We start from the raw sequence: 26,315 nt of genomic DNA, 5'->3' as shown, positions 1-26,315 counted from the left end.
AATCTCCTCTTCCATCCCATAGATTGCTATTAATGGGGTTAATTTCCATCCCTCAACATCTACATTGGTATCATCGGGGATAAAGCCTCTCCCCCACCCCTTAGTACTCACCAGAGGCGACAATAGGGGTCACAGGGGTCGCAGTTGAGACCTGGCCCCATTCTTCAGGGGGGTCTGTGTGGCTCCCCTGCAATATTTGATTCCACGCCTGGATAGGAAGGGCGGCATATAGAGGAACCAGTGCTCGCCTGATGAAAGCTCACTTCTCCTCCCTCCAGTGCTCAGCATCTACAGGAGGAAAACAGGGCATCAGTTCTTGCATATGCCGCCCCCCACCATCCTTCCTATTCAGGTTACTTGTTCCCTGTTGCCCCCCCTGTCCTTGTGTGCGTTCCAGGTCCCCCCTCCCCCTCGCAGCGCTGCCGGCTTCCCCTCTTCCGCCAGCTGCTGTGGGGGATGTTTCAGGATGGAAAGTGGGGGAAGGGGCCAGTAAATATGTTATTTATCAGCCTCTTGCTTTTCTGAATGAGCACATTTAGTGATCGGTACCAATTGCTTTTGTGTCCATTCATAAATGAAGCATAGTAATCTGTGTTTACTATACTTTAGTTTATGAATGAACGGGAAGGTCTGTACAGAGCTACTGTATTCCTGTCCATTCATTCTGTGCAGCTGAGGCTGCAGAAATGGAGAATGAGGGCTGTGTCCTCAATCTAATTTCTCTGTCTCAAAGGTAAATCAAAGGTCTGCTTAGACCCCTGATATCTCACCAAAGCCCCCTAACGGGGCTCCTAAAAAAATTGTAAAAAATAAACAAAAGAAATTGGAAAAACATAATTAAAAAATTAAAAAAAAACTACTGACCCCTCCCACGGCCCTACTGACCCCTCCCACGGCCCTACTGACCCCTCCCACTGCCCTACTGACCCCATCCCTAAAAGTTTAGACTTTCCAAGATGTTCTCTCCCAGTGATAATGAAGTCCAGAACACAGAGAGGCTGAACATCCACAGCAGTGAGACGGACAGAAATAAAATCCTGACAGAGGAGTTAACCCCTCGCCCTCCTGTTCAAAACTAAAGAAAGTTTGGGCTATAGTGGAACTACACTGCATCTGAGCAACACAAACCAAAACACTACTTCATTCATTTCTAATATTTACAGTAAATGCATCCATCCATCCATCCATGTCTCTTTATTTTGCTGAGAAACTACTTTGAAAAACACCCCTTAACATTTCTGGCTGTGACCATCTTGAGTAAGGGCAGATGCTTCTTGTAGCATTTCTTCCTGGAATCCGTTTGCCCTTAGCTCAAGCATGCAGGCGTGCTTAGTTGAGAACTCTCCTCTCCTCCTGAAGACACCTGGGATGTATGACACCATTTGCCTAGGCATGGAAACAAGGAAGTAACTGAAGAAATGATATAAAAAAAGTTTAAAACAAGTAAATATATACTTTCCTATTTACTAATGCTAGCAGGATACGGATTAAATGTTACATAGTCTGGCTGAAAAAAGACAAAATTCCATCCAGTTCAACCGTAAAAAAAAAATAAATTTGAATCCTACACCCACAGTTGATCCAGAGGAAGGCAAAAAACCCAGCAAAGCATGATCTAATTTGCTCCTGCAGGGAAAAAAATTCCTTCCTGATCCCCCAAGAGGCAATCGGATATTCACTGGATCAACTTTAACCTCTTCACACTGGCCGAAAGCAAATGTGCAGCCTCCCGACATCTGGGCCTAGATGCCGAGCGGCCACACATTTGTGTTCTATTAAAAAAGAACATATGTGCTGAGAGCGCGCGCCCTGCGCGCTCCCAGCACACGTCCGGTACTCACAGAAAGGTCCCGATCTCTTTCAATCGGGACCTTTCCCGATCATGTGACCGCCGTGACATGACCCTAAACCCCGTCCCGGCTTCTGAAACCCTTAAAGGGCTGGGAGGCGCCAGCGTGAAGGGGTTAACTATTAGCCCTGGTTCACACTGATGCAGTGTGGAATTTGCAGCGATTCCAGTGTGAATTCCGCACCGCATCAGAATCGCACCCCGTTCATGCGAACCGCCTGGGGTGTGTATGTTAACAACACACCAAAAGCGGTCTGCCAAACACGGTGCTATGTGCGGAATCGGATCACATAGGTGTGAACACCCATGCGATCCGATTCTAGTGTGGACCAAAAAAAAGGTCCTGCACATTTTTGGTGCGGTGCGATTAGAGCAATACAAAATGTATGGGTCCAATCGCACCGCACACAAATCACAAGTGATTTGCTCAGGAATACAGTGTGGTTCCTGTGCGAATCACATGCGATATACCGCACCGCATGCATGTGTACCCGGGCTAAATGTTAGTATCCAGGTATATTCTGTGTATCCAAGGAAGAATCCAGGACTTTTTTGAAGCAATCCACTGAGCTGGCCAGAACCAACTTTTGAGGGAGTCTATTCCACATTCTCACAGCTCTCACTGTGAAGAAACCTTTCCGTGTTTGGAGATTAAATGTAGATTGTAAGCTCCCAGGATCAGGCCCTCCTAACCCTCTTGTATTGAACTGTATTGTTGCTGTATTGTCTCCCGTTATATTGTAAAGCGCTGAGCAAACTTTGGCGCCATATAAATCCTGTATAATAATAATAGTCAGTATCAATTGAAAGAGTTAAGTTCCATTTTAAATTAAATACGCTATCAGGCCTATTTATTATAAAGCATCAAATATTCACTTGTGGTGAATCCATCACTGTCATTTAAAATACACACCAGGAAGATTCACCTGTAGCCAATAATTTTCCTTTTTTTCCTTCACTATAGCTCAGAAATTCACCTGTCACTTCCCCCAGCTAAAAGAGAAAGTTTTCTTGGAATTTATAGTGGATGTCATATTAAATGCTTTATAAATGTGCCCCCATGTAAACAGCCTGTACCTCCGCCCCCACCTCTTACAATCAATCCCTGCGTAGTGGACTTGTTTGCTAACTGTTTAGCTATTTATTTCGCTTTTTTGAATTTCAGGTTGAGAAGAAAAATTGGTAATGGCGACAGCTCAGATACAGCGAAGTAATGTGAAGGTGAAGGCATACAAGCTCTTTTTTTCAGTCATCAGTTTTTCTTTGGACTAATGCAGGCCATACATGCGTCGAATTCCGAACAATTTTTCGTCCGAAAATCGAAACCGTGGTTCTCTCAGTAATCCGATGGTGCCATCAATGTTTTAAAAAAATCGGCTGACCAAGTCATAAAGTTCACCCCATATAACAGGCGAAACTTCTGTTCCTTCCAGGTCACGGCTCGTGCACATATTCTTTTCAGAAAAACAATCATACGATTTGACCATCATTGAGTCAAAAATCGGTAGTTTTTCACACATTTTCCTACATGCCTGATCACCGAAAAGGGGAGGAACTACGAAAATTGGCCGGTGCCGTTGACCCACTAACAGAGCGAAAATTGGCCGATTATTACTAGGTCCAATTTTCGGACGAAAAAATCAGTTGAATTTCAACCCATGTATGGCCGGAATAATTTAAGTTTATTTTGTGCTGAGTTGGAAGCGGACACAGAACGACTCCTGAATGCCTTAACCTCTTCCCGTCCGGCCCACGCCGATAATCGGCTGGACGGGAGCATTGCCGATGTTTCCAAACCACTCCCTGCATCCATTGCCTGTGCGTGCTCCCTGGGAGTGCGCAGGGCCGCAATCTGTGCCCGCTGTGTCCACCGGATGTGTGAGGTCCCTATTCATGTGATCACTGATTGGCCAATCAATGATCACATGAACAGTAGTAAACAAGATGTCACTTCCTGACATCATTGCTTACTACATCTGAAATCTGTGAATGATCACAGAGGTCACATGGTACAAGCAGGGGCGGACTGAGAACTCATGGGGCTCCCAGGCAATAGGGGATCATGGGGCCGCTGTGTCCTTGCCCACACTCAAAGCACACTCAAAAAAGCCTATAAAAAAGGTACCAGGGGCATTTAATGGGGCCCCCTACTGACCTCGGGCCCTCAGGCAGTGCTCGAATGGTCAGTTCGCCTCTGGGTACAGGGCTATTCACAACAGCCTTGTACCATGTGACAAGCTGTGACCAATTACAGCTCTCACAATACTTCCCAATGGCTGCAAGAATGCAGCCAGAGAGGAAAAATTATTGCTTTTACTGCTTTTATGGGTGTAAAAGCAATTGGTGTAAAAAAAAAAAAAAATAAATCTTCATCACCCCCCACAAGTAGTACAGTGTCACTATGGTGACACTGTACCGCTCGGGTGACAGTATTTAAAGAAAATAAATACATAAATAATAATATAAATAATAATAATATAATATACCTGATTACCTTCTCTATCTCCTCATCCTCCAACGCCTACCCCTCCAAATGTCACACTTCTACCAGCCGTAACCTCCGCAACCTTAACCCTGCCTCCCTCCACTCCGCAGCTGATCAACTCCATGACCGCATCCTCCCCCTGTCCTGCCCCGACTTGGCTATGACCGCCTACAACAATGCGCTGTCAACAGCCCTTGACTCACTAGCGCCTTTAACCACACGCAACATCAGACCCCGACCGCTCCAGCCCTGGCAGACTGATCACACCAAAACCCTCAAACGACACAGTCGTGCCCTGGAGCGACTATGGAGCAAAACCAAATCCCAACAAGCCTTCACCCGATACAAATCTGCCTTCCACACCTACACCTCCTCCCTCCATACTGCCAAACAAGCCTACTTCCTGACCCTCATCAAGGCCCTCTCCTCCAATCCTCGCCGACTTTTCTCCCCCTTCAACTCTCTACTCTCGCCACCCCCACCTCCACCCAGCACCTCACTGCCCTTGAGATTGCCAATCACTTCAAAAACAAGATTGACACAATTCGCAAGGACATTGCCGCAACTCACACGCCTTCTCACACAGCTACCCCCTCATCCCCCCTCCCCCTCGACATAACCCGCAGGGACTTCGTCACTGCTCAAACTCTCTCCAACCCCCTTCCCCCTCACTCGGCTACCCCCTCTACACCCCTCTCCCACGGCCCCACCACTGCTCTGACCTCCTCTCCCACCCCACCCTACATTCCTCATACTGAAGCTCCCCCAACACTCCCCACCTTTGACCTTACTACCATCGAAGAAGTCTCCAAGATCCTCTCTGATGCCCGCCTCACCACCTGCCCCCTCGACCCTATCCCCTCACAACTCCTACAACCTCCCTCCCCCTCCATCCTACGCTCCCTCACCCACATCTTCAATCTCTCCCTCTCCTCCGGCACTTTCCCTTCCCCTCTGAAACATGCATACATCACCCCCATACTTAAAAAGCCCTCCCTGGACCCCAATGACCCGAACAACCTCAGACCCATCTCCCTGCTCCCATTTACATCTAAACTCCTCGAGCGCCTAGTCTACGCCCGCCTATGCTCTCACCTCAACGACAACAACCTCCTCGATCCCCTACAGTCCGGCTTCCGTCCCCTACACTCCACCGAAACTGCCTTACTCAAACTCTCCAACGACCTGCTAACCGCCAAAGCTAATGGCCACTATTCAGTGCTCCTACTCCTTGACCTCTCTGCGGCCTTTGACACAGTCGACCACCCCCTCCTCCTCAAAAAACTACACTCCCTCGGCCTCAGAGATTCTGCTCTCTCCTGGCTCTCATCCTACCTGTCACAACGCTCTTTCAGCGTTACCTATAATGCCACCACCTGCCTCTCACTCCCCCTCTCTGTTGGGGTCCCTCAAGGCTCTGTCCTCGGGCCCCTTCTCTTCTCCATCTACACCTCCTCCCTTGGCCAACTCATACACTCTCACGGCTTCAACTACCACCTCTATGCCGACGACACACAAATCTATCTCTCAACCCCCCACCTCACCCCCTCGGTCTCCGCCCGAATCACACACCTGTTGAGCGACATATCAGACTGGATGTCTCTCCACTTCCTTAAACTGAACCTCTCCAAAACCGAGTTTCTTGTCTTCCCTCCAGCCCGGACACCACCCCCCATTGACTTCTCCATCATGTCCAACAACGCCACCATCAAACCTGCCCCGCAGGCCAGAGTACTTGGTGTCATTTTGGACTCCAACCTATTTTTCCAGCCCCAAGTCCACTCTTTAACAAACTTGTGCAGACTCCACCTCCGCAACATCGCCAAAATCTGCCCGTTCCTAACTCCAGAAACCACTAAACAGCTCATCCACTCCCTCATCATATCACGACTCGACTACTGCAACTCCCTCCTCACTGGCCTGCGTCGCCGCTGGCTATCCCCGCTTCAGTCCATCCTGAATACGGCTGCCAGACTCATTCACCTTTCCAACCGCTCCGTTTCCGCCACCCCCCTCTGCCAATCCCTCCACTGGCTTCCGATTGCGCAACGGATCAAATTCAAAATCCTAACACTGACGTACAAAGCCGTCCACCATACTGCCCCGAACTACATCACTGACCTAATATCCAAGTACCACCCAACACGCACACTCCGCTCCTCACAAGACTTCCTTCTCTCTAGTTCCCTGGTCTCCTCCTCCCATGCCCACCTCCAGGACTTCTCCAGGGTGTCATCCATCCTCTGGAACTCCCTGCCCCAACCCATCAGATTATCATCTACTCTCCTCTCCTTTAGGTGCACCCTGAAAACCCATCTCTTCAGGGAAGCCTACCCTACCCCCTGCTAACTTGCCGACCTCCTCCACTCTTCCTACCACTCCATCCCCCACAGCTATCTCCTCCTGTGCCACCATCCCCTCCCTCCTAGATTGTAAGCTCGAAAGAGCAGGGCCCTCGATCCCCTCATGTTTTGCATTGTATTGGTATTGTTCTGTCACATGTTCTGTTCCCCTCTGTAATGTACAGCGCTGAGCGAACTATTGGCGCTTTATAAATACTGTATAATAATAATAATAATAATAATATAAAAAAATTAAACCTTTTTGAAAAATTATATATTTTTTTAACTGAATTGGGTTTTTTATTTTACCAAAAAGAGAGATGAATACATTTTGGCCAAAATTTATAAAGAAATTATTTGCAAAATTGTATAAGAAAAACACTTTTTTTTTTCATTTATATAGTAAAAAAAACATAAAAATCCCAGTGTTGAATAAATACTACCAAAAGAAAGGTTTATCTGTCTCATAAAAATGCTAAAAATTTAATTTGGTTACAGTGTTGCATGACCGCGCAATTGTCATTCAAGGTGTGATAGCGCTGAAAGCTGAAAATTGGCCTGGACTGGAAGGGGGTGAAAGTGTCTGGACTGGAAGTGGTTAAGAGCTCCTAAACCTAGAGCATTCAGTATGCAAATATCCATGTCCAGGAAGCTGAGTGACATGCATCCCCTGCAATGCTGTCTTCTTAAAATGGAACTGAACTCCACAATACTTTCCCTCGCTGGTGTCAGCATCTTCTACCTGGCTTCTTCCAGGTGCCGGGCTGCAGCTGTCTCATTGACCAGCCCAAGATGTCACTCCTGCCAATGCGCAGGAGTTCAGTCATCCCGCCATACAGAGCCTGTGCTGGAATGTAAACAGAGCTACAATCGCTCGGCTCCGTGTACTTTCCAAAGAAAACTTCTAGTAGGCAGGTAGGTTTCTTTTATCGTTTATAGTATAAAGTGCAGCGCTAAATGAATAAATTAGATAAATAATTTAAAAAGTATTATGAAACATCCAAGTGCAGTGCTGATATAGGGTACAGCACTCAAATAGCTGATAAATGTGGAACAATCAAGTGCAACATATAAAGTTGCAATAAATGAATAAAGTCCATATATATTCTAATGAATAAAGTCCATGGGACTATAAGTCACAGCAATCACAGTGAAAAAACTGAAATCATCCAGTGAAGGAATCCACCACCTCTGTCAGATGTAAACTCACCAGAAAGCTACTGGTAAACAGCATGTAAGCACATCACATCAGGACATAGGAAACAGCCAAAAGCCTCTATATGGAATGCTCCGCCAAGGGCAAACTGCATATGGACCCTCTCCTAGGAAGAACAGCTTCCATGAGGGCACGCCATAACCAGCTCTGCCCCATGCACTAGACTTCTTTGTTTACCTCCGCCGGTGACAGTTGTGGGTGGCGGAGGTGAAGAATGAAGCTGTGAATGGGCTGCCTAGTGCACGGGGGCAGAGCTGGGTATGGCGTGCCCTCATAGAAGCTGTTCTTCCTAGGACTGTAAACTGTGATCATGTGAACATGCAACACGGTCAGAAAGCTGGATAATGCAGGCCATAGACGGGGCGAAAACTGGCCGTTTAAAAAAAAAAAAAAAAAAATCTGTTGTTCAATCGGCTGATGTTATCACCAAAAAAAATCATCCGAATTTCGTCCCGTCTACGGCCAGCAAATATAATAGCGGAGTATTACTTCTGTCCCTGCAGAGAGCTCCGCTATTATATTTGACATTAAAAAGTATAGTGGTTGCAACATTGTATCTATTTGTATACATTTCGGATACAGATGTTTTTATTCGGATACAAATAGATACATTGTTGCAACCGCAATACTTTTTAATGTCAAATATAATAGCGGACTGGAATTCTTTTTCTTATTCTTTTTCTACTTTTTATTCTTTCTTCTTTTTATTTTTCTTGCAGGTCACGGATCATGCGCAGATTTTTTATCGGTAAAACTCCTTTTATCGGTAAAAAAATCGTCCAGTCGGCAAAATCGGCTGATTTTTTTCCAACTTTACCGATTAAAAAAAAATGTGCCAAAATCCCGAAAAACGGCCGACCCATTAACCCACTAAAGATCTGAAAATCAGCCGATTTTTTTTTTTTTTTTTTTTTTTTTTTTTTTTTTTTTTTTCGGCCGAGAAATCGGCCGATTTTCGACCCATCCTGCTTAAAGCTGGTTATACAAGCTGAGTTTTTTTTTTTTTTTTTTTCCATGCAGGACCAATGCACACCATGGTAAAATGTTTGTCACCGTAGGGACACATAGGAAACAATTGTTGCATTCACACTGCAACGAGGCATAGTGCTGTGCTGCAACGTGTTGAGATAAAATGCACACATGCTGTATGTTATCGCAGTGCACTGGCCCAAATTGTACTGAGATGTCAAGCAACGCATCCTGCCGCCTGACATTGCAGTGAATGACCTGCTTCCGTGGTGCTGTCAAAACTGCACTGCATCAGACTGAAAGCAGCCTAAGAGTTTTATGGGACAGTCACAGTGCTACTGCGTGGCATGTAATGCTTTTAGTTCTGAATATTTCTTATGGCCGTTGTAAGTGGATGATACGTAATCAACAGGCGGATTCTAGTCTGTACCCTTGTTCCAACTTGCTGGATAATTCTGTAATTTATGCATGAACTCCTTCACAAAGCCAACATTTGATATACAAACAGATACTATGGGGGGTAATTAATCCCCATGATGTGTTGTTTTCTACATGATATAAACACTTGACAACTGCCTGCTCAGATACCATACACTGTAAAATCATTTGAGGTGAAAGGATTAAATCTTGGCTGCTCCATAGTTGCTTTGCAGAGGAGGTAAAAACATGTCTTCTGACACAGCACAGTTTGCCCTTGTATGGCCAGAATTAATGTAACCGTTCCTCCAAAATATAAATCATATTTCAGATCCAAGTGGATTTGAGAAAGTGGAGGAATTACTCATTTGGAATATTCACTATGTTTTGTGTATTAGTGATGGCTGTTTACATGGTATTACAATGTTATTGCTTGAAAACATTTTACAGAATGCAGTGACTCTACCCAATCGCATCGCCACAGAGCAGCAGTCATTGGTTCTCATGAAGAGGCTGCTGGCTGTTTCTGTTTCCTGTATTACTTACCTGAGGGGCTTGTTTCCAGAATATGCATATGGAACCAGATATCTAGAAGGTAAGAAAGTATAACAGGTCATTGGAAAGCAAGTTCCCTGCCACCATTGGCCTAACCTGTTTGATACAATGCACCTAGGTTAGCCAAAAGAAAGAGAAAACAAACTTTGAGTCTGCAAAATGCAGGTAAATTCCACTTATATTTTTTTTTTTTGGGGGGGGGGGAGGGCTTAAGTCTGGTTATCAGGTCAGTACTTTTGTTTTTTCATTCCTTAAAGCAGATCTGAACTCAATTGCTGTACCTAAAAATGTTAGTTGCGCTTGAATATGCAAACCCCAAATTTTATATTCCTGATGTGTCTGATGTACCATGTACCTGTTTAAAAAAGTCTCCTGTTCTCTTTGTATTACTTTCTTCGTGTGGAATCCATGGTGCTCCTGCCAGTCTCTCTGCTTTTCTATTAAAACTGACCACAGTATGCTTGAGAGCACAGTGTGGTCAGTTTTCTGGCTGTGCTGGGAACTCGGCCTGCTCTCCTCCAATGATTGGATTTGTCCTGATGCCCCCCCGCCACAACCATTCACTGGGAAGATTCATGTACTGCTGTTGCTCAGCCCCCGGCTCTTACGCCGCTGGAAACAGAAAACAAGAGATCACTAAAAAAGATGAAAAAAGAAGTTTAAAATAGAAGTGAAAGGTAAAACATTTTTGTATAAATATAAAAACTTTCTAAACTGAATGAGTTGTTTTATAAGGTGAGGGTTTACATATACTTTAAACATTACTCAGAAAAATGTATCTTTTGTCTGGAATTTCCCTGATTAGCCCTCATGCACACTAGAGGTTTTAACAGCGGCTGTTTACTGGCTGTAGAAAAAAAACACCAAAAGCTATAAACTCCCCAGCAGGTTATCCTATGTGTCCATGCACACATAGACTGTAATCAGCTTTTTATGGCAGGGGCATTTTCTGCTGGAAAAAAAAAAAACAACTAGTGGGTTTCTAGAAGAGTTTTTTAGCTGTAAAAATGCTCTAATGCTGAAAAACGTGGCAAAACACAGTAAATCGCGGCAAACCAGCGGTTTTGGCCTTTTTTTTAGGTAAAAAAAAAAACTTTAAAAAATGCAAACGCAAAAAAAACGCCGCTAAACGCTAATACATAAGAGCTATAAAGTGCTGAAAAACTCACGTTTTTAACGTGACTTTACACAGCTGATGTTACCAGTGTTATTAAAACGCCCCGTGTGCGTGGAGCACTTAATAGCAGTGCACTTCGTGCTATGTGAGTGTCTACAACAGGGGTGTCAAACTGGAGGCTCTCCAGCTGTTGCGAAACTACAAGTTCCATCATGCCTCTACCTTTGGGAGTCATGCTTGTAACTGTCAATCTTGCAATGCCTCATGGGACTTGTAGTTTGGCAACAGCTGGAGGGCTGCCAGTTTGACACCCGTGGTCTACAATCATGTAGCTATATATATCTGCTTGTAAAACCAGCGGGTTGAATGAAAAAAAACAAAAACTCAAATCCTCCCTGCTGAGCTCTTTTATTCTTACAGCAGGGAGACTTCCCTGCCATCAGAATACATTGATCAAAGCTGCCTGTGGCACTGATCGAGAACGCGAGTGGTTGTACAGAAGTCGATCAGTAGATGGACTTCTATACAACCAAATTGCCCATATATGGATTGAAATTAGTCTGGTCTCAAAATAATTGATGTTTGTACTACTGCACCATTCACTGTTCTTGATGGAAGTTCTGGCTTTGAGGAGGTAAAACCCTGCCTCTATCAAGATGGTCTCCTTCACGCAGAAACACAGGGCAGAACAAGGCATGGTAAGTCAGTAATAGGAGAGATCGGCTGCAGGGGAACTACAGTCAAAACTGGTGACTAGGCCTTTTGCCCTCTGCCTGTTTTTACGATAAGTTTCCAGAGTTTATTTCCCTTTTAAAGTGTATGTAAACCTAATAATTGTAACATTTAATGCTGCACTCTGCCTTTAAATCAGCAAATGCCAAAAACACTTGTGCAAACACCACAGTATACAAACATGCAACTAAATAATCAATAAATAAGATTAATCAAATAAAGTTCATTATGTTTTACCTTTTAAATCAAAAATACATAAACATTGTGTTAACACCACAAATGTTCAATACATGCAAAATGCATCAATGAATAAATCAAAAATAAAGTCCATCAATAAAATCATACACTTCTTTGTAACTCCTTTGTGATTCCTCCACCATACAGAAACACCAGCTTCTTATCAGAAGATTAGTCCCCAGAATATAGGAGGTCTGTGTATGGTGCTCATTAAAGCAAAAGACTTTCCACTGTGTTCTCCTATCTAGACCGGGTATTGGAAACCACAGGCCAGCAGGGATGCGATGCAGTCCTGGCAAAGATATGGGTCACAGAAGCCACATAGCATAACACCATAACCACCAGTTTATTTTTTCTAAAAAGGTACTCATACAGCATAAATAGAGTTGATATTTTAAAGTGGACCTCCAGCAGCATGATGAGGTCAGCTTTAGCCCCGCCCCAATACTTTTCGTCGTAAGGAGATGTTCTTAAGGGGATCACCAAATAATTAACTTTTATTTGCTCCCTTTTGTTCTAGCAGCACAGTGGCTAAATGGTTAGCACTTCTGCCTGGCAGTACTTGGGTTGTTGCTTCAAATCCCAACCACGGCACCACCTGGCTAGAGATTGCATGTTCTCCCTGTGTTTGTTTCCTCTGGGTACTCTGGTTTCCTCCCACACTCCAAAGACATGCTGGTAGGTTAATTGGATCTTGTCTAAATTGGCCCTAGTATGTGTATGTATGAATGTGAGTTAGGGACCTTAGATTGTACACCCCTTGAGGGTTAGGGACTGATGTGAATGTACAATATATATCTGTAAATTGATGGTGCTATGTAAGTACCTGAAATAAATAATAAATATCCCCTTAAAATAGTTTTCATATCTATTTCATGAGTGTAAAATGACCTGCTCTGCCAGAAATCTGAGTTTGTAACTTCCTGTTATCACTAGTTCTACAGTCTGTGCTATGCTAAAACACCTTTGGCCAGCATGAGTGAGAAATTTTTTTTTAAATTTTTGGATATTATGAGGATAAGTCAGACCAGTTAAATTCAACCTAATCATTAAGTGTGGCCCCCGACACTTCCAGAGGGTTGCACAGTAGCAGTGAATTTTAATGCACTGTGTTGTGAGGCCACCTATTTAAAATAATTGGGTTATAATGCACCCCAAAGCCCAATAATTTCAGTCTCGCTGCATTCTTTGCAGCACATTGCAATGCACACTGAAGAAGTTGGAGTGCAATAACCCCAGCATTAGTGGCAGTAATAATAACCCCTAGCATTGGTATCAGTGGCAGTAATAATAGTCCTTAGTATTGGCATCAGTGGCAGTAATAGCCCTTAGCATTGGCATCAATGGCAGTAATAATAACCCCTAGCATTGGTATCGGTGACAGTAATAATAACCCTTAGCATTAGTGGCAGTGATAATATCCCCTAGTATTGGTATCAGTGGCAGTAATAACCCTTAGCATTGGTATCAGTGGCAGTAATAACCATTAGCATTGGTATCAGTGGCAGTAATAACCGTTAGCATTGGTATCAGTGGCAGTAATAACCGTTAGCATTGGTATCAGTGGCAGTAATAACCGTTAGCATTGGTATCAGTGGCAGTAATAATAGTCCTTAGTATTGGTATCAGTGGCAGTAATAGCCCTTAGTATTGGCATCAGTGGCAGTAATAGCCCTTAGCATTGGCATCAGTGACAGTAATAATAACCCTTAGCATTGATATCAGTAGCAGTAATAATAACCCCTAGCATTGGTATCAGTGGCAGTAATAACTCCTAGCATTGGTATCAGTGGCAGTAATAATAAACCTTAGCATTGGTATCAGTGGCAGTAATACTAGCCCTTTGCATTGGCATCAGTGGCAGTAATAATAACCCTTAGCATTGATATCAGTGGCAGTAATAATAACTCCTAGCATTGGCATCAGTGACAGTAATAATAACCCTTAGCATTGATATCAGTGGCAGTAATAATAAACCTTAGCATTGGTATCAGTGGCAGTAATAATAAACCTTAGCATTGGTATCAGTGGCAGTAATAATAGCCCTAAGCATTGGCATTAGTGGAAGTAATAATAACCCCTAGCATTGGTATCAGTGGCAGTAATACTAGCCCTTCGCATTGGCATCAGTGGAAGTAATAATAACCCCTAGCATTGGCATCAGTGGCAGTAATAATAACCCCTAGCATTGGTATCAGTGGCAGTAATAATAACCCCTAGCATTGGTATCAGTGGCAGTAATAACCCCTAGCATTGGTATCAGTGGCAGTAATAATAACCCCTAGCATTGGCATCAGTGGCAGTAATAACCCCTAGCATTGGTATCAATGGCAGTAATAATAACCCCTAGCATTGGTATCAGTGGCAGTAATAATAACCCTTAGCATTGGTATCAGTGGCAGTAATAATAGCCCTTAGCATTGGCATCAGTGGCAGTAATAATAACCCCTAGCATTGGTATCAGTGGCAGTAATAATAACCCCTAGCATTGGTATCAGTGGCAGTAATAACCCCTAGCATTGGTATCAGTGGCAGTAATAATAGGCCTTCGCATTGGCATCAGTGGCAGTAATAATAACCCCTAGCATTGGTATCAATGGCAGTAATAATAACCCCTAGCATTGGTATCAGTGGCAGTAATAATAACCCCTAGCATTGGTATCAGTGGCAGTAATAATAACGCTTAGCATTGGTATCAGTGGCAGTAATAACCCTTCGCATTGGTATCAGTGGCAGTAATAATAACCACTAGCATTGGTGTCAGTGGCAGTAATAATGACCCTCAGCATTGGTGTCAGTACATGCAGTAATAATCCCCAGTGCTGGTGTCAGTGCATGCAGTATTAACCTCTCAACATTGGTGTCACTGAGTGCAATAATAGCCCCCCATCACTGGTAGTTATAGCAGATCACTGGTAGTTATAGCAGAGAAGGTTAATCCCCCATTCACCCCCCGACCCCCAACCGGTGGGCAGCGTGTTGAGCACCAGGGGGTTATACTCTTTATAAAAGTTTTATTTTATGCCAGAGAAGAGGTTCAACCTGTTTGGGTGGATACAGCCATTGAGATGGAATGTAAAGGGAACTCCAAAAATGTTTGTTATTATCAGCGCAAGAGAAATGCTCTGATCTGGACACCTGTTTCTATAGCAACTCTCTAAGATAGGAATGCCTTTCACTTTGGGGAAACTTTCTCTCATTTTCTGATGCAGTTCTAGGACAGGAATTGAAGGAAAATCTCCCCAGTGGGACAGAATCAGCAAAAAATAACCTGATAGTGGTTTTAACTCTTCCCTACTGTCTAAAAAAGCCTTTTCTTTGGGGATTTATTTATTACAGGTACTGATATATACTGTATATGTAAAGCACTGTGTAAATTGATGGCACTATATCAGTACCTATAATAAATCCCCAAAGAGGCTTTTTATTTAGACAGAGTAGGGAAGGGTTAAAACCACTATCACTAAACTTAACCCTCAAGGGGCGTACAATCTAAGGTCCCTAACTTACATTCATACATACACATATAGGGCCAATTTACCTTCCAGCATGTCTTTGGAGTGTGGGAGGAAGTGCCCAGAGGAAACCCACACAGGCACAGGGAGAACATATAAACTCCAGGCAGATGGTACTGTGGTTGGGTTTTGAACCAAAAACCCTAGTACTGCCAGGCAAAACCATTTAGCCACTGTGCTGCCCACATGTGTTGCAGGGATTGAAGCTTAGGTTTCACAGCTAATTGACATACTAGTTGTTCAGGTGAGATTTAGATCAGGTTTAGGTCAGGATTTTATCCTGTTCACAACTGATGACTTTCGGTTTAGAAACGGTTCCCATAGAAGTCAATAGCCTGTAATCCGCACCTGAACCGGACCACACTGTTCAGAAATCGGACATGCCTCCTTTTTCAGTCTGCACTGAATCTGCACTGCCAGTGCACCGGACATATGTGAACAGGTACTGTAGGAAGCAATGTTATTTCACATGTCATGCGGACTGGATGCAGTTCAAAACGCATATATGTGAACCTGCACTAAAGACTGTTTTGGATTTTGTTTTTTCTTGAAAGTGTGGGGGGGGGTTACTAAAATTGGAGAATTCAAAATCTGGTGCAGCTCTGCATTGAAACCAGTCAGCTTTCAGGTTTTATTGTCAAAGCTTCATTGAACAAGTTGAAGTTAAAAGCTGATTGGCTACCATGCACAGCTGCACCTGATTCTCAGTGCTCCAGGTTTAGTAAATCGCCCCCTCAGGCTAGGTTCACATATGTGCGGGTAGTGACGCTGTGGAGCCACACTACCCACACAGAAGAATGCGGGCACACGGGCCGGTGCCATTAATTCTAATGGCACGCCAACCCGCAGTGGGAACCGAGGGCTGCGGTTTCCAAAGAAGTGCAGGAACTTCTTCCCTGTCTGTCCCAGATGAATGGGCTCTCGTGCCTGCGCAAAACATGGCCCGAACGGCCGCATATATGTGAACCAGGGGTAAGTGTCTGTACACTGTATAGTTCTTGGCAGAAATCATTGGTGAAATCCTTCAATAGTGCCATTTTCTTCTACATAACAGTGGAATAATTGCTGTGTCAGAGCTCTCATATTCCTGCCATTCATGTAAATTTTGTACAATTTGAGTAAAATTACTGGTTTTATCACTTCTTTTTTTTACCTTTTTCATTTCTTTAAGGTGTTATAAGAGTATTGGGAATGTCATCTTCTGGTGTCTGACTTGTTAGTTGAATGCTCTTTTTTTGTTAAAGGTCACGTAAAACCACTGCTTCCTTTCTGTATTTTACTGTATAATAGCTGTTTACTTCACTCGGTTTTTACATTGAGAACCGGTTCACACATATACAAATTGAATGCGTTCTGAACCGCATCCAATTCGCATGACATTAGTGTGAATGCACGCATGTATGGTGCGAATTGAAGCTCCGTTTTCAGTGCTAATTAACAAGTAGTTGTTCAGTGTTTCAGGTCAAGTTTAGGATCAGGTCAGGATTTATACTGTTCACAACTGAATGACGTGGGATTCAGAAGTGTTCCCATAGAAGTCAGTGGGCCTTAATTTGCACCTGAGCCAGACCGCACTGCTCAGAAAACTGATAGGACTGAATCCGCACTCGAGCTGCATCAGGATGCACTGCTTTTGACAGGTAGCCGGTCCACCTGGCTCAGTTCGCTGTGTGGTTTAAAAAAGGAGTCTTGTCTGATCTCTGAGATGTGTGGATTACAGGCTATTGACTTCTGTGGGAACCATTTCTAAACCTGACGTGTGTGAACAGGATAAAATCCTGAACTGATCCTGTCCTGAACCTGATTTAAACCTGAGCTGAACTGGCTACTGTGTCTGCTAGCTGTGAAACCTGAGCGTCAATCCGCACTGCACATGTGTGAAGCAGCACTAAAATGTGAAAAACTAAACCAATAGTTTTACATAATGCAGCAACATCCACACATGTATGACACCCAACGTTAGAGATGTATTCTTCCAAAGCAAATACACCTTTGCATTCTGGTGATTATTATTATACAGTATTTATATAGCGTCAAAGGGTATGCTCAGCGCTGACAGCAGCAAGGGGGACAGAACATGAGACAAGACAGTAACAATACAATACACGAGGGGTTTGAGGGCCCTGCTCTTTCGAGCTTACAATCTAGGAGATGACTAGTATTCCAATGTTTCTCTCACAACATCCTCCTCATCAGCCGATGATGTCATTTGTTGTTATAATGCTGGCAGCTAGAAGGTTTTTGTGGTGTACAATGAAAACCTTTGGCTTTGTGTAACTAAATGGCAGGCTTGATCCACCCATTGGCTTGTCTACAATTTTTTAAAATATACCTGAAGGCACCCCAGGTTGCCTGATTGAAAAAGGTTGATTTAAGGTACTACTGTGAATGGTACTAATACACAATGTACAGTTTACAATGGGTATAGAATGAATCCCCCCACCTTTTAAATGATCACATTTTATTGCTTTCCAGCCTGAAATGAAGACATACAGTTTTTGTTTTATCTACCTGTATTTACTAAGTGCAACTTATAACATCCAAGTGAAAGATATAACACCAGCATGTCAGAAAAAAAATCAAAACCAGAATCACTGAATTGGAAAAAAGATCACCCCCTCCTAAAAAATGTCTTGTAAACTCAATCAGGTGTAGCTAATCATCTTCTCAATGGCACACAAAGACATTTGACTTTCAGCTGTGGTCATTTGATTAGATCAGCATGAAAAAGATCTTTTCTGAAGCATTTCAGTCCCCGGTAGTGCAACTGAAGCAAACAATCAACTATGGGTGGCAAGGCACTGTCAAAAGATCTCTGGGGTAAAATAGAAAAGCACAAGTCAGTAGATGGATACAAAAAAAATTTTGAAGGCTTTATCAATGCCTAGAAGCACAGTGAAGTATATTAAGAAGTGGAAAGTATTTGGTACAACACAGACCCTCCGTGGATCAGGATGTTGCTCCAAACTGGATGAAAAAACCAAGAAGAAACTGGTCAGAGAGACCTACAGCAACTCTGAAGCAGTTGCAGGAATTGATGACAACGAGTGGTCATTGTGTGCATGTGACAACAAATTCACAAATCCTCAACCAATGTGGCTTGTATGGGAGGGTTGCAAGAAAAAAGCCGCTCCTCAAGAAAGGCCACATGCAGTCACCACTGAGCTTTGCCAAAATGCACCTTGAAGGTTCTGAGGCTGCATGGAAAAAGGTGTTCTGGTCAGATGAGACTAAAATGGAATTATTTGGCCTCAACACTAAAGGATATCCAGTCCAGCTCACCATCCAAACACAACCATTCCTACAGTGAAACAGGGAGGGGGGAATGCCCTGTTGTGGGGGGTTTCTGTGCAGCAGGGACTGGAGCAATTACCAGGATAGAAGGAAAAATGGATGGGGAGAAATACCGTCAAATTATTGAGGAAAATCTGCTCTCTGCCAGAAAGATGTCAATGGGAAGAAGGTTTACCTTCCAACATGACAATGGCCCAAAGCCCACAGCAAAAATGAGCCCACAGTGGTTGGAGGAGAAGAAGGCGAATGTCCTTGCATGGCCTAGTCAGAGCCCAGACTTAAACTCCATTGGAAATCTGTGGAATGACTTGAAGACTGCAGTCCACAAATGGTCGCCATCACATTTACTGAACTTGAGCAGTAGAGACATATCCCAACAGACTAGAGGCTGGAATTAAAGCAAAAGGTGGTTCAACAAAATACTGACACAAGGGGGTGACCCTTTTTCCAACTCAGTTTTTCTGTGTTTGATTTTTTTTCTTTAATTCTGATATATTAGTGTTATATCTTTCACTTGCATGTTATAAGTTGCAGTTATTTACTGAGTAACTAAAGCTGATAAAACAAAAACTGTGTTTGTCTTCATTTCAGGCTGCAAAGCAACAACATGTGATTATTTTAAAGGGGTGATTCTTTTCTATACCCACTACATCTAAAGACTAATAGAGTATTATACTGTGCAAGCCATAGATTGAACGTTTAAGTGATACCAGGGGTGTGGACATTTTTAAAAAAAAACTACTTGTCCAGGGACTAAATTGGGATCCAAATCTGCTTGTTCTTCATAAAAATCTACTTGTCCTGACAAATTTTTTTTTTTTAACCAAAACCGTATTTAAACCCCCAAAACATTCTATATTTTCTGAAAGCAGTGATGTTAGAGAATAAAATAGTGGTAGTTCCAATTTGTCACACGATATTGCCACAAAGTTTCAGTACAAAATACACTTCATTTCAGGGCACAAAACAGCAATAAATTACCCTTTTTTTGGGGGGGGGGGGGTAATAAATCATGAGGTTGCACCAAGTTTCAGGTGTGCTCATGAAATGGGGACAAACTTTAGTACCCTATATTTTCTATAGGTGATGCATTTAAAGCCCCGTATAGGTCACCAGTTTAGTGTTACAGAAGAGGTCTGGTGCTAGAATTGTTGCTCTCATTCTGGCATGCGTGGCATTACCTAACGTGTTTCTATCAACATTTTCATACGTAGGTGCCCTGTCATGTGCTTTTACATTTGTACGTGCGTTTATGTGGGGGTGGGGTGCCTCAAAATTTTTTTTGGGGGGGGGATTATGTGCTTGGGTGTAACTTTAATTTTTTACTTACTTTTTACTACTTTTTTTTTTCTTCATTACATAGGGGACATTTTGTCAGGTCAAATTAGTAATTATTGCCCTCCATGTGAATATACTTCTTGCGTGGCTGTCTCCAGCTTCAACACTTGGAATAGGGCATGCAGCATGTCAGAACTCTGCATTCTTGCTTTGGGCATTGATCAGAAGCCACTAAAGACAGTCAGCAATGGCAACCCATCAGCTACCAATTCCAGATAGAAATCAGCAATGTCCACCTGATAAGACAAACTGAATCTGTAGGCACATGCTCAGTTTAGTGTGTATTGCTAGAGAGGGTTTTTTTTTTTTCTTGGGCGAATACATGTGAACAGCACTGGGTCAATCAGCACTGTCTCGACAGAGGTCAGGGGTTCTGTATTCTCCCAGAGCAGAAAGAAAACTCCTACAAGCTTTAAGCAGTGCTCAGCTGAAGTCACAAGACTGCTCTAACTGCTGATGAGAACAGGTATTTAGCAGTTATATGTACTAAAATAATTGCATTTCCATGTTCTGTGTACTGTGGGAGACCAGATATAGTGAATGCAGGGTGCGGGGAGACCAGATATAGTGAATGCGGGGGCTGGGGAGACTGGATATAGTGAATGCGGGGTCTGGGGGAGAGCGGATATAGTGAATGCGGGGTCTGGGGGAGAGCGGATATAGTGAATGCGGGGTCTGGGAGAGAGCGGATATAGTGAATGCGGGGTCCGGGGAGAGCGGATATAGTGAATGCGGGGTCCGGGGAGAGCGGATATAGTGAATGCGGGGTCCGGGGAAACCGGATATAGTGAATGCGGGGTCCGGGGAGACCGGATATAGTGAATGCAGGGTTGGGGGAGAATGGATATAGTGAATGCGGGGTCCGGGGAGACCGGATATAGTGAATGCAGGGTTCGGGGAGAATGGATATAGTGAATGCAAGGTCCGGGGAGACCGGATATAATGAATGCAGGGTTCGGGAAGAATGGATATAGTGAATGCAGGGTTCGGGGAGAATGGATATAGTGAATGCAAGGTCCGGGGAGACCAGATATAGTGAATGCAGGGTTCGGGGAGAATGGATATAGTGAATGCAGGGTCCGGGGAGACCGGATATAGTGAATGCAGGGTTCGGGGAGAATGGATATAGTGAATGCAGGGTCCGGGGAGACCGGATATAGTGAATGCAGGGTTCGGGGAGAATGGATATAGTGAATGCAAGGTCCGGGGAGACCGGATATAGTGACAGTGGGTTTAGTAACAGTTTAAATAAGCATGTTTAGTCCAAGGGTAGAGGAATACAGTGTAATACTTACCTAGTTACTTGCTCCAGCAGAGTCTGGCGCCCTCCTTTTCTCTTTGAGTTGTGGGCAGACCATCTGTGTTGTCATGTACATTGCAGGACTTTTGGCCCTGCATTGTACTTGATAACGTTAGTATGTGACCACCCTACGGAGGCTTCAGGGGCACATCTTGGTATCAGGTAGGTTGCTAATGAAAAGCAGTGAATCTGTGGCTCCCCAAAAGTGAGATGGAGATATTCTCTGAGCACAGACATGCATATGCCATGGCTGCACCCTCATTTTTGGAAACATGATTCAAACAAAACGAAATATGCATTTGTTTTTATACCACCGTCTAATGTCTGTGAGCAGCTGGGGGACCTCGTTTTTGCGTGTTAAATCAGGTATTTCTAAGGTGCCAAAAACTCTTCTTGTTATATTTTATTAAAAATCATTTTGGTTTAGTATTAGCTAAGTTATGCAATGTATAAAAACACGGCCATTTCTGTCTGCTGAAAATCTAGTTTATCTTTGCTCCTAGACGTATGTGTGAAAATTCTGCGGGAAGATAAAAGCTGCCCTGGTTCGAGTCAGCTTGTGAAATGGTAAATGATGTGCCGACGAATCTTTATCCAAATCAGGGTCATTGATTGTACAATTCTGAGTAATTTTAGAAGCATGAGAAGACGACTTGTGAAGAACAGTCCCGACCCCTATTGTTTTGGGTATTAAATAGCTAATGTATGTAGTAAGCAACCTAATGGTGTGCTGTCTGTCTAGGATATCTATGAGGGGGAGATTTACTAAAACTGGTGCACCGGTTTGCTAAAACTGGAGCATGCAGCTGTGTATGGCAGCCAATCAGCTTCTCACTTCAGCTTGTTCAATTAAGCTTTGACAATAAAACCTGGAAGCTGATTGGTTTCTATGCAGAGCTGCACCAGATTTTGCACAGTTCAGTTTTAGTAAACCTCCCCCATAGTGTCCAAGGATAGGCAGAGAACACACTGGAATTTTGATGTATGTAATCACGTTCTATTGACTTCAATGCAAAAGCGCCCCCTATTGACTTCAGTGCTTTATTTTTTTTAATTTTGTATATATTTAATTGTATTTTCTGTCCAGTTTTTGTGTGTTTGTCTTTTTCTGATTGTAGCTGTACCAACTAGTGATGCACCGATATATCGGCCGAAAATAGGGTTATCTGTGTTTTGCCGGTAGAAGTAAAAAAAGGTGCCGATAATGATAATTGACTTCCATGCAAAATTGCGTCCCATTGACTTCAATGCAAAAACGCCCCCTCCCATTGACTTCAACGCAAAATTGTGTGCCATTGACATATATATTTCATTTTTTTTCTGTCCAATTTTTGTGTCACTTTCAATAAAAGTTATTTTACATTACTGGATTGTATTTTTTAAGTTCATATTCATTTAAATTTGTGATATTAATTAAAAAGTCAAATATAACACCATTATATATATATAAAAAATACATATTTTTTAAAAACTGTCCACTTCAGTTTCAGTTTTTGGCCAAGTGCATCCTGAATTTTCGGTTTCGGTCCAGAATTTTAATTTCGGTGCACCACTAGTAACAACCATCGCACAGCAGTGCCTTAGGCAGGCCATACATCATGCAATTTTCTTTCCTTCAACCAGGGTTTGAAGGAACGAAAATTGCTTGATTTCCCCCACCCCTTCCGCTGCTGTATTGAATTCTGACAGTGGGAGGGTTTCCAGCCTTCAGAATACAATGATCACTGGTGGCAGCCATAACCAAAAAAGCGACAAGCTGCTTGTACTGAAGTCGATTGATGGACAACGAGCTTGCCCATAGATGGATCGAAATTCAGCTGATTTTTGCTGAACCCGCTGAATTTCAATCCGCCTATGACTGGATTAAGTGGTTAGCTCTGATGGCTTGTTGCACTTTAATTCTCACCAGGTAGACCATCCTGAGTTTGCATGTTCCCTTTTTTGTGTACGTTTCCTCCAGGTAATTCTGGTTGCTTCCATCCTGGAAAGTTAATTGGGTCATGAACAATGTGATCTTTTGTGATTATGCCAGAGACATCGGATTGTGAACACCAATTGGGGCAGGAAGTGATGCAAATAGAATACATTTCAGTTCAGTATACTGTATCACGCCAGTGTTTTAGAAAAGTACAAATTAACTGAAATAATTCTAACGCTGGTTCCACGCAGTCCGAATATCGGCTGGATCAGCGGGAACTGGCCAACATTCTACGGACCGGCTTTTGTCGCTTAGCTAGTGCCTCTGTGACCGAGGTTGCCAATTTATTTGCTGTGACACTCTGCAGTCACTTTTGCAGCAGTTGTTTTTTTATTCTGGGTCACAATGCTGCGCAATGTCCTTTTTGTCTCTTTCGGTCAGCTGACCGCGTTGACTGCGCTTATCTTGATCAGACGGAAACTATGTATGCCATCATAACCTCTGATACTGAACCTCACCACACAGCAAATACTATAAATTGGCAACTTCGGTCACAGAGGCACCGGCTAAGCAGCACCAACAGTTTGCCCTCTTTGAAGCTCAATAAGCTCTGACATGACTCCATATTACTAGCAGCGCACGCAGTGAATGACAAAAGTGCGGTTTCCCACCTGTTAGGTGTCTCATCATGCAGCGGAAGCAAAAGAATGTTACATCACATCCGCTTTCAGCGCGAAACGTCATCACTTTCACACCTGCAAGTCATGGAGTGTTTCCATTTTTTTTGTCTAACCCCTGTATCTTGGCTGTCAATAAAATTTCATAGGGCTTTTTTTCAGGGATTTGTCCAGTTCTTTTGTTTATACATTTTGCTGTAATTTGTTTGTTTGTTATATACCTTGTACTGACATCACATATCTGTTCTAGGATGTTAGGATGTTACGATGCATTGCAAAAAAAATATGTGAGTATCCCAGTTATAGTTTGTGAGAAAAAATGTCCTCAGATTCTATAGGGTGCATGTTGTAGGGTGCGATCTGAAAGAAAGGAAGACTACTGCCGGAGGGATAAAATGTATGCATCACTCCTTGTAGTAATCCTCCCTTTTTTCCTGATTCCCCCTTGCCATCTGTTAAAGATTTAGCATCTAAAAAATAAAAAAGCATTTATATTGCAATTCTGTAAGCCAGTACACCGTGTTCCAAATTATTATGCAAATTATATTTTTCTTATTTACCTAAATAATTGATGTAAATAACAGTCAGCATAATTCTCATCTATTAAGAGTACAATTCAACTTTTATTGAACAAACCTCCTAATGATAACAGGATTTTTTTTTAAACATAAACTTACAATGCACTGTTCCAAATTATTACGCACTGTAAGTTTCAAAACACTTTATAGGTTGTAAAGAACTGAAAATTGTCATTTGTTGTGTTTGCAGCATATTTACTGAAATCAAAAGCTATTTCAATCAAACTTTTAACAACATTTTAACTTTTTAAACATTTTAACAGGTCACGTTACATTGTAACATAGGACCCCTTATTTGATAGCAGCTTCACAAGTCTTGCATCCATTGAACTTGTGAGTTTTTGGACAGTTTCTGCTTGAATTTGTTTGCAAGATGTCAGAATAGCCTCCCAGAGCTGCTGTTTGGATGTAAACTGCCTCCCACCTTCATACATCGTTTGCTTGAGGATGCTCCAAAGGTTCTCAATAGGATTGAGGTCAGGGGAGGATGAAGGCCACGCCATGACTTTCTCTCCTTTTATCTCCATAGCAGCCATTGATGCAGAGGTATTCTTTACACCTTCGGGGACCTTAAAGGGGCTGACCAGCTCTGTTCCCATGATTCCAGCCCAAAACATGACTCCACCACCGCCTTGCTGATGTCGCAGCCTTGTTGGAACAGGGTGGCCGTCCACCAGCCATCCACTACTCTATCCATCTGGACCATCCAGGGTTGCACGGCACTCATCAGTGAACAGGACTGTTTGAAAATTAGTCTTCATGTATTTTTCTGCCCAATGCAGCTGTTTCTGCTTGTGACCATTGGTTAGTGGTGGCCGAATAGAAGGTTTATGCACAGTTACAAGACTCTGGAAGACTCTACACCTTGATGTCCATAGGACTCCAGAGGCACCAGCAGCTTCAAATATCTGTTTGCTGCTATGTAATGGTATTTTAGCAGCTGCTCTCTTGATCCAATGAATGGATCTGGCAGAAATCTTCCTCAATGTGCCTTTATCTGCACGAACCCGTCTGTGCTCTGAATCAGCCACAAATCTCGTCATAGTACGATGATCACGCTTAAGTTTTCGTGAAATATCTAATGTTTTCATACCTCGTCCAAGGCATTGAACTCTTTCACTCTTTTCAGCAGCAGAGAGATCCTTTTTGTTCCCCATATTGCTTGAAAATGGTGCTCTGCTTAATAATGTGGAACACCCTCCTTTAGTAGTTTTTCCTTAAATTGGGCTCACCGGCCAATCTAATTATCACAGGTGTCCGAGATTGTTTTCAGTGATCAAAGGAGCCCTGACACACAATGCCATCCATGAGTTACACTGAAAAACAAAATATTTAATCTTTGTGACACTTAAATAGAATTTGCATAATAATTTGGAACACGGTGTATATTGTGACTTAATGTTTTTTGTTTTTATAAGACAATGCGGTAGATTTACTGAAGGCAAATCTACTTGGCACTCTGCAAGTGCAGTTGCTCCAAACTTAGAATGTTGTTCTGACCAGGATGTTGTGTTTAAAGTGATTCCTCAGTCTGTTTAAAAAATATTGTATCTGCTGACTTTTTAAAAAAAGGATACTTACCTGTCCAAGGACCAGTGCCATCCTCACCCGGCACTGGTCCTTCACTGGTCTTCGGGTCACCGTTGCTGACATGTTTAGTGTGGGAAGATGCTTGTGACTCCTTACGGCTTCACAGTCAGCTTCTCACTGCGCATGCGCCAGCTGTGCTGCACTGTGGAAATGGTCCCACAGCCGGCTGGTACCTGTGATGTGTTC

General features: G+C 43.1%; 1 protein-coding gene across 1 annotated transcript in view; it reads left to right on the top strand.

The window, feature by feature from the left end:
• HORMAD1 (HORMA domain containing 1) overlaps positions 1 to 26,315 on the top strand; it is a 90,000-nt gene that overhangs the window by 5,563 nt on the left and 58,122 nt on the right. The window contains exons 2-5 of the mRNA XM_089678957.1: positions 3,015 to 3,070; positions 9,729 to 9,873; positions 21,870 to 21,933; positions 24,212 to 24,248. Coding sequence (XP_089535083.1) covers positions 3,035 to 3,070; positions 9,729 to 9,873; positions 21,870 to 21,933; positions 24,212 to 24,248 — 282 coding nt within the window. The 5' untranslated portion in view covers positions 3,015 to 3,034. The remainder of the gene's footprint in view (positions 1 to 3,014; positions 3,071 to 9,728; positions 9,874 to 21,869; positions 21,934 to 24,211; positions 24,249 to 26,315) is intronic.

Source organism: Staurois parvus, unplaced genomic scaffold (assembly GCF_062004578.1).
Source record: "Staurois parvus isolate SC_StPar_1 unplaced genomic scaffold, SC_StPar_1.0 ptg000213l, whole genome shotgun sequence".
Taxonomy (NCBI): Eukaryota; Metazoa; Chordata; class Amphibia; order Anura; family Ranidae; genus Staurois; species Staurois parvus.
This window is presented reverse-complemented; position numbering and strand designations above follow the sequence as displayed.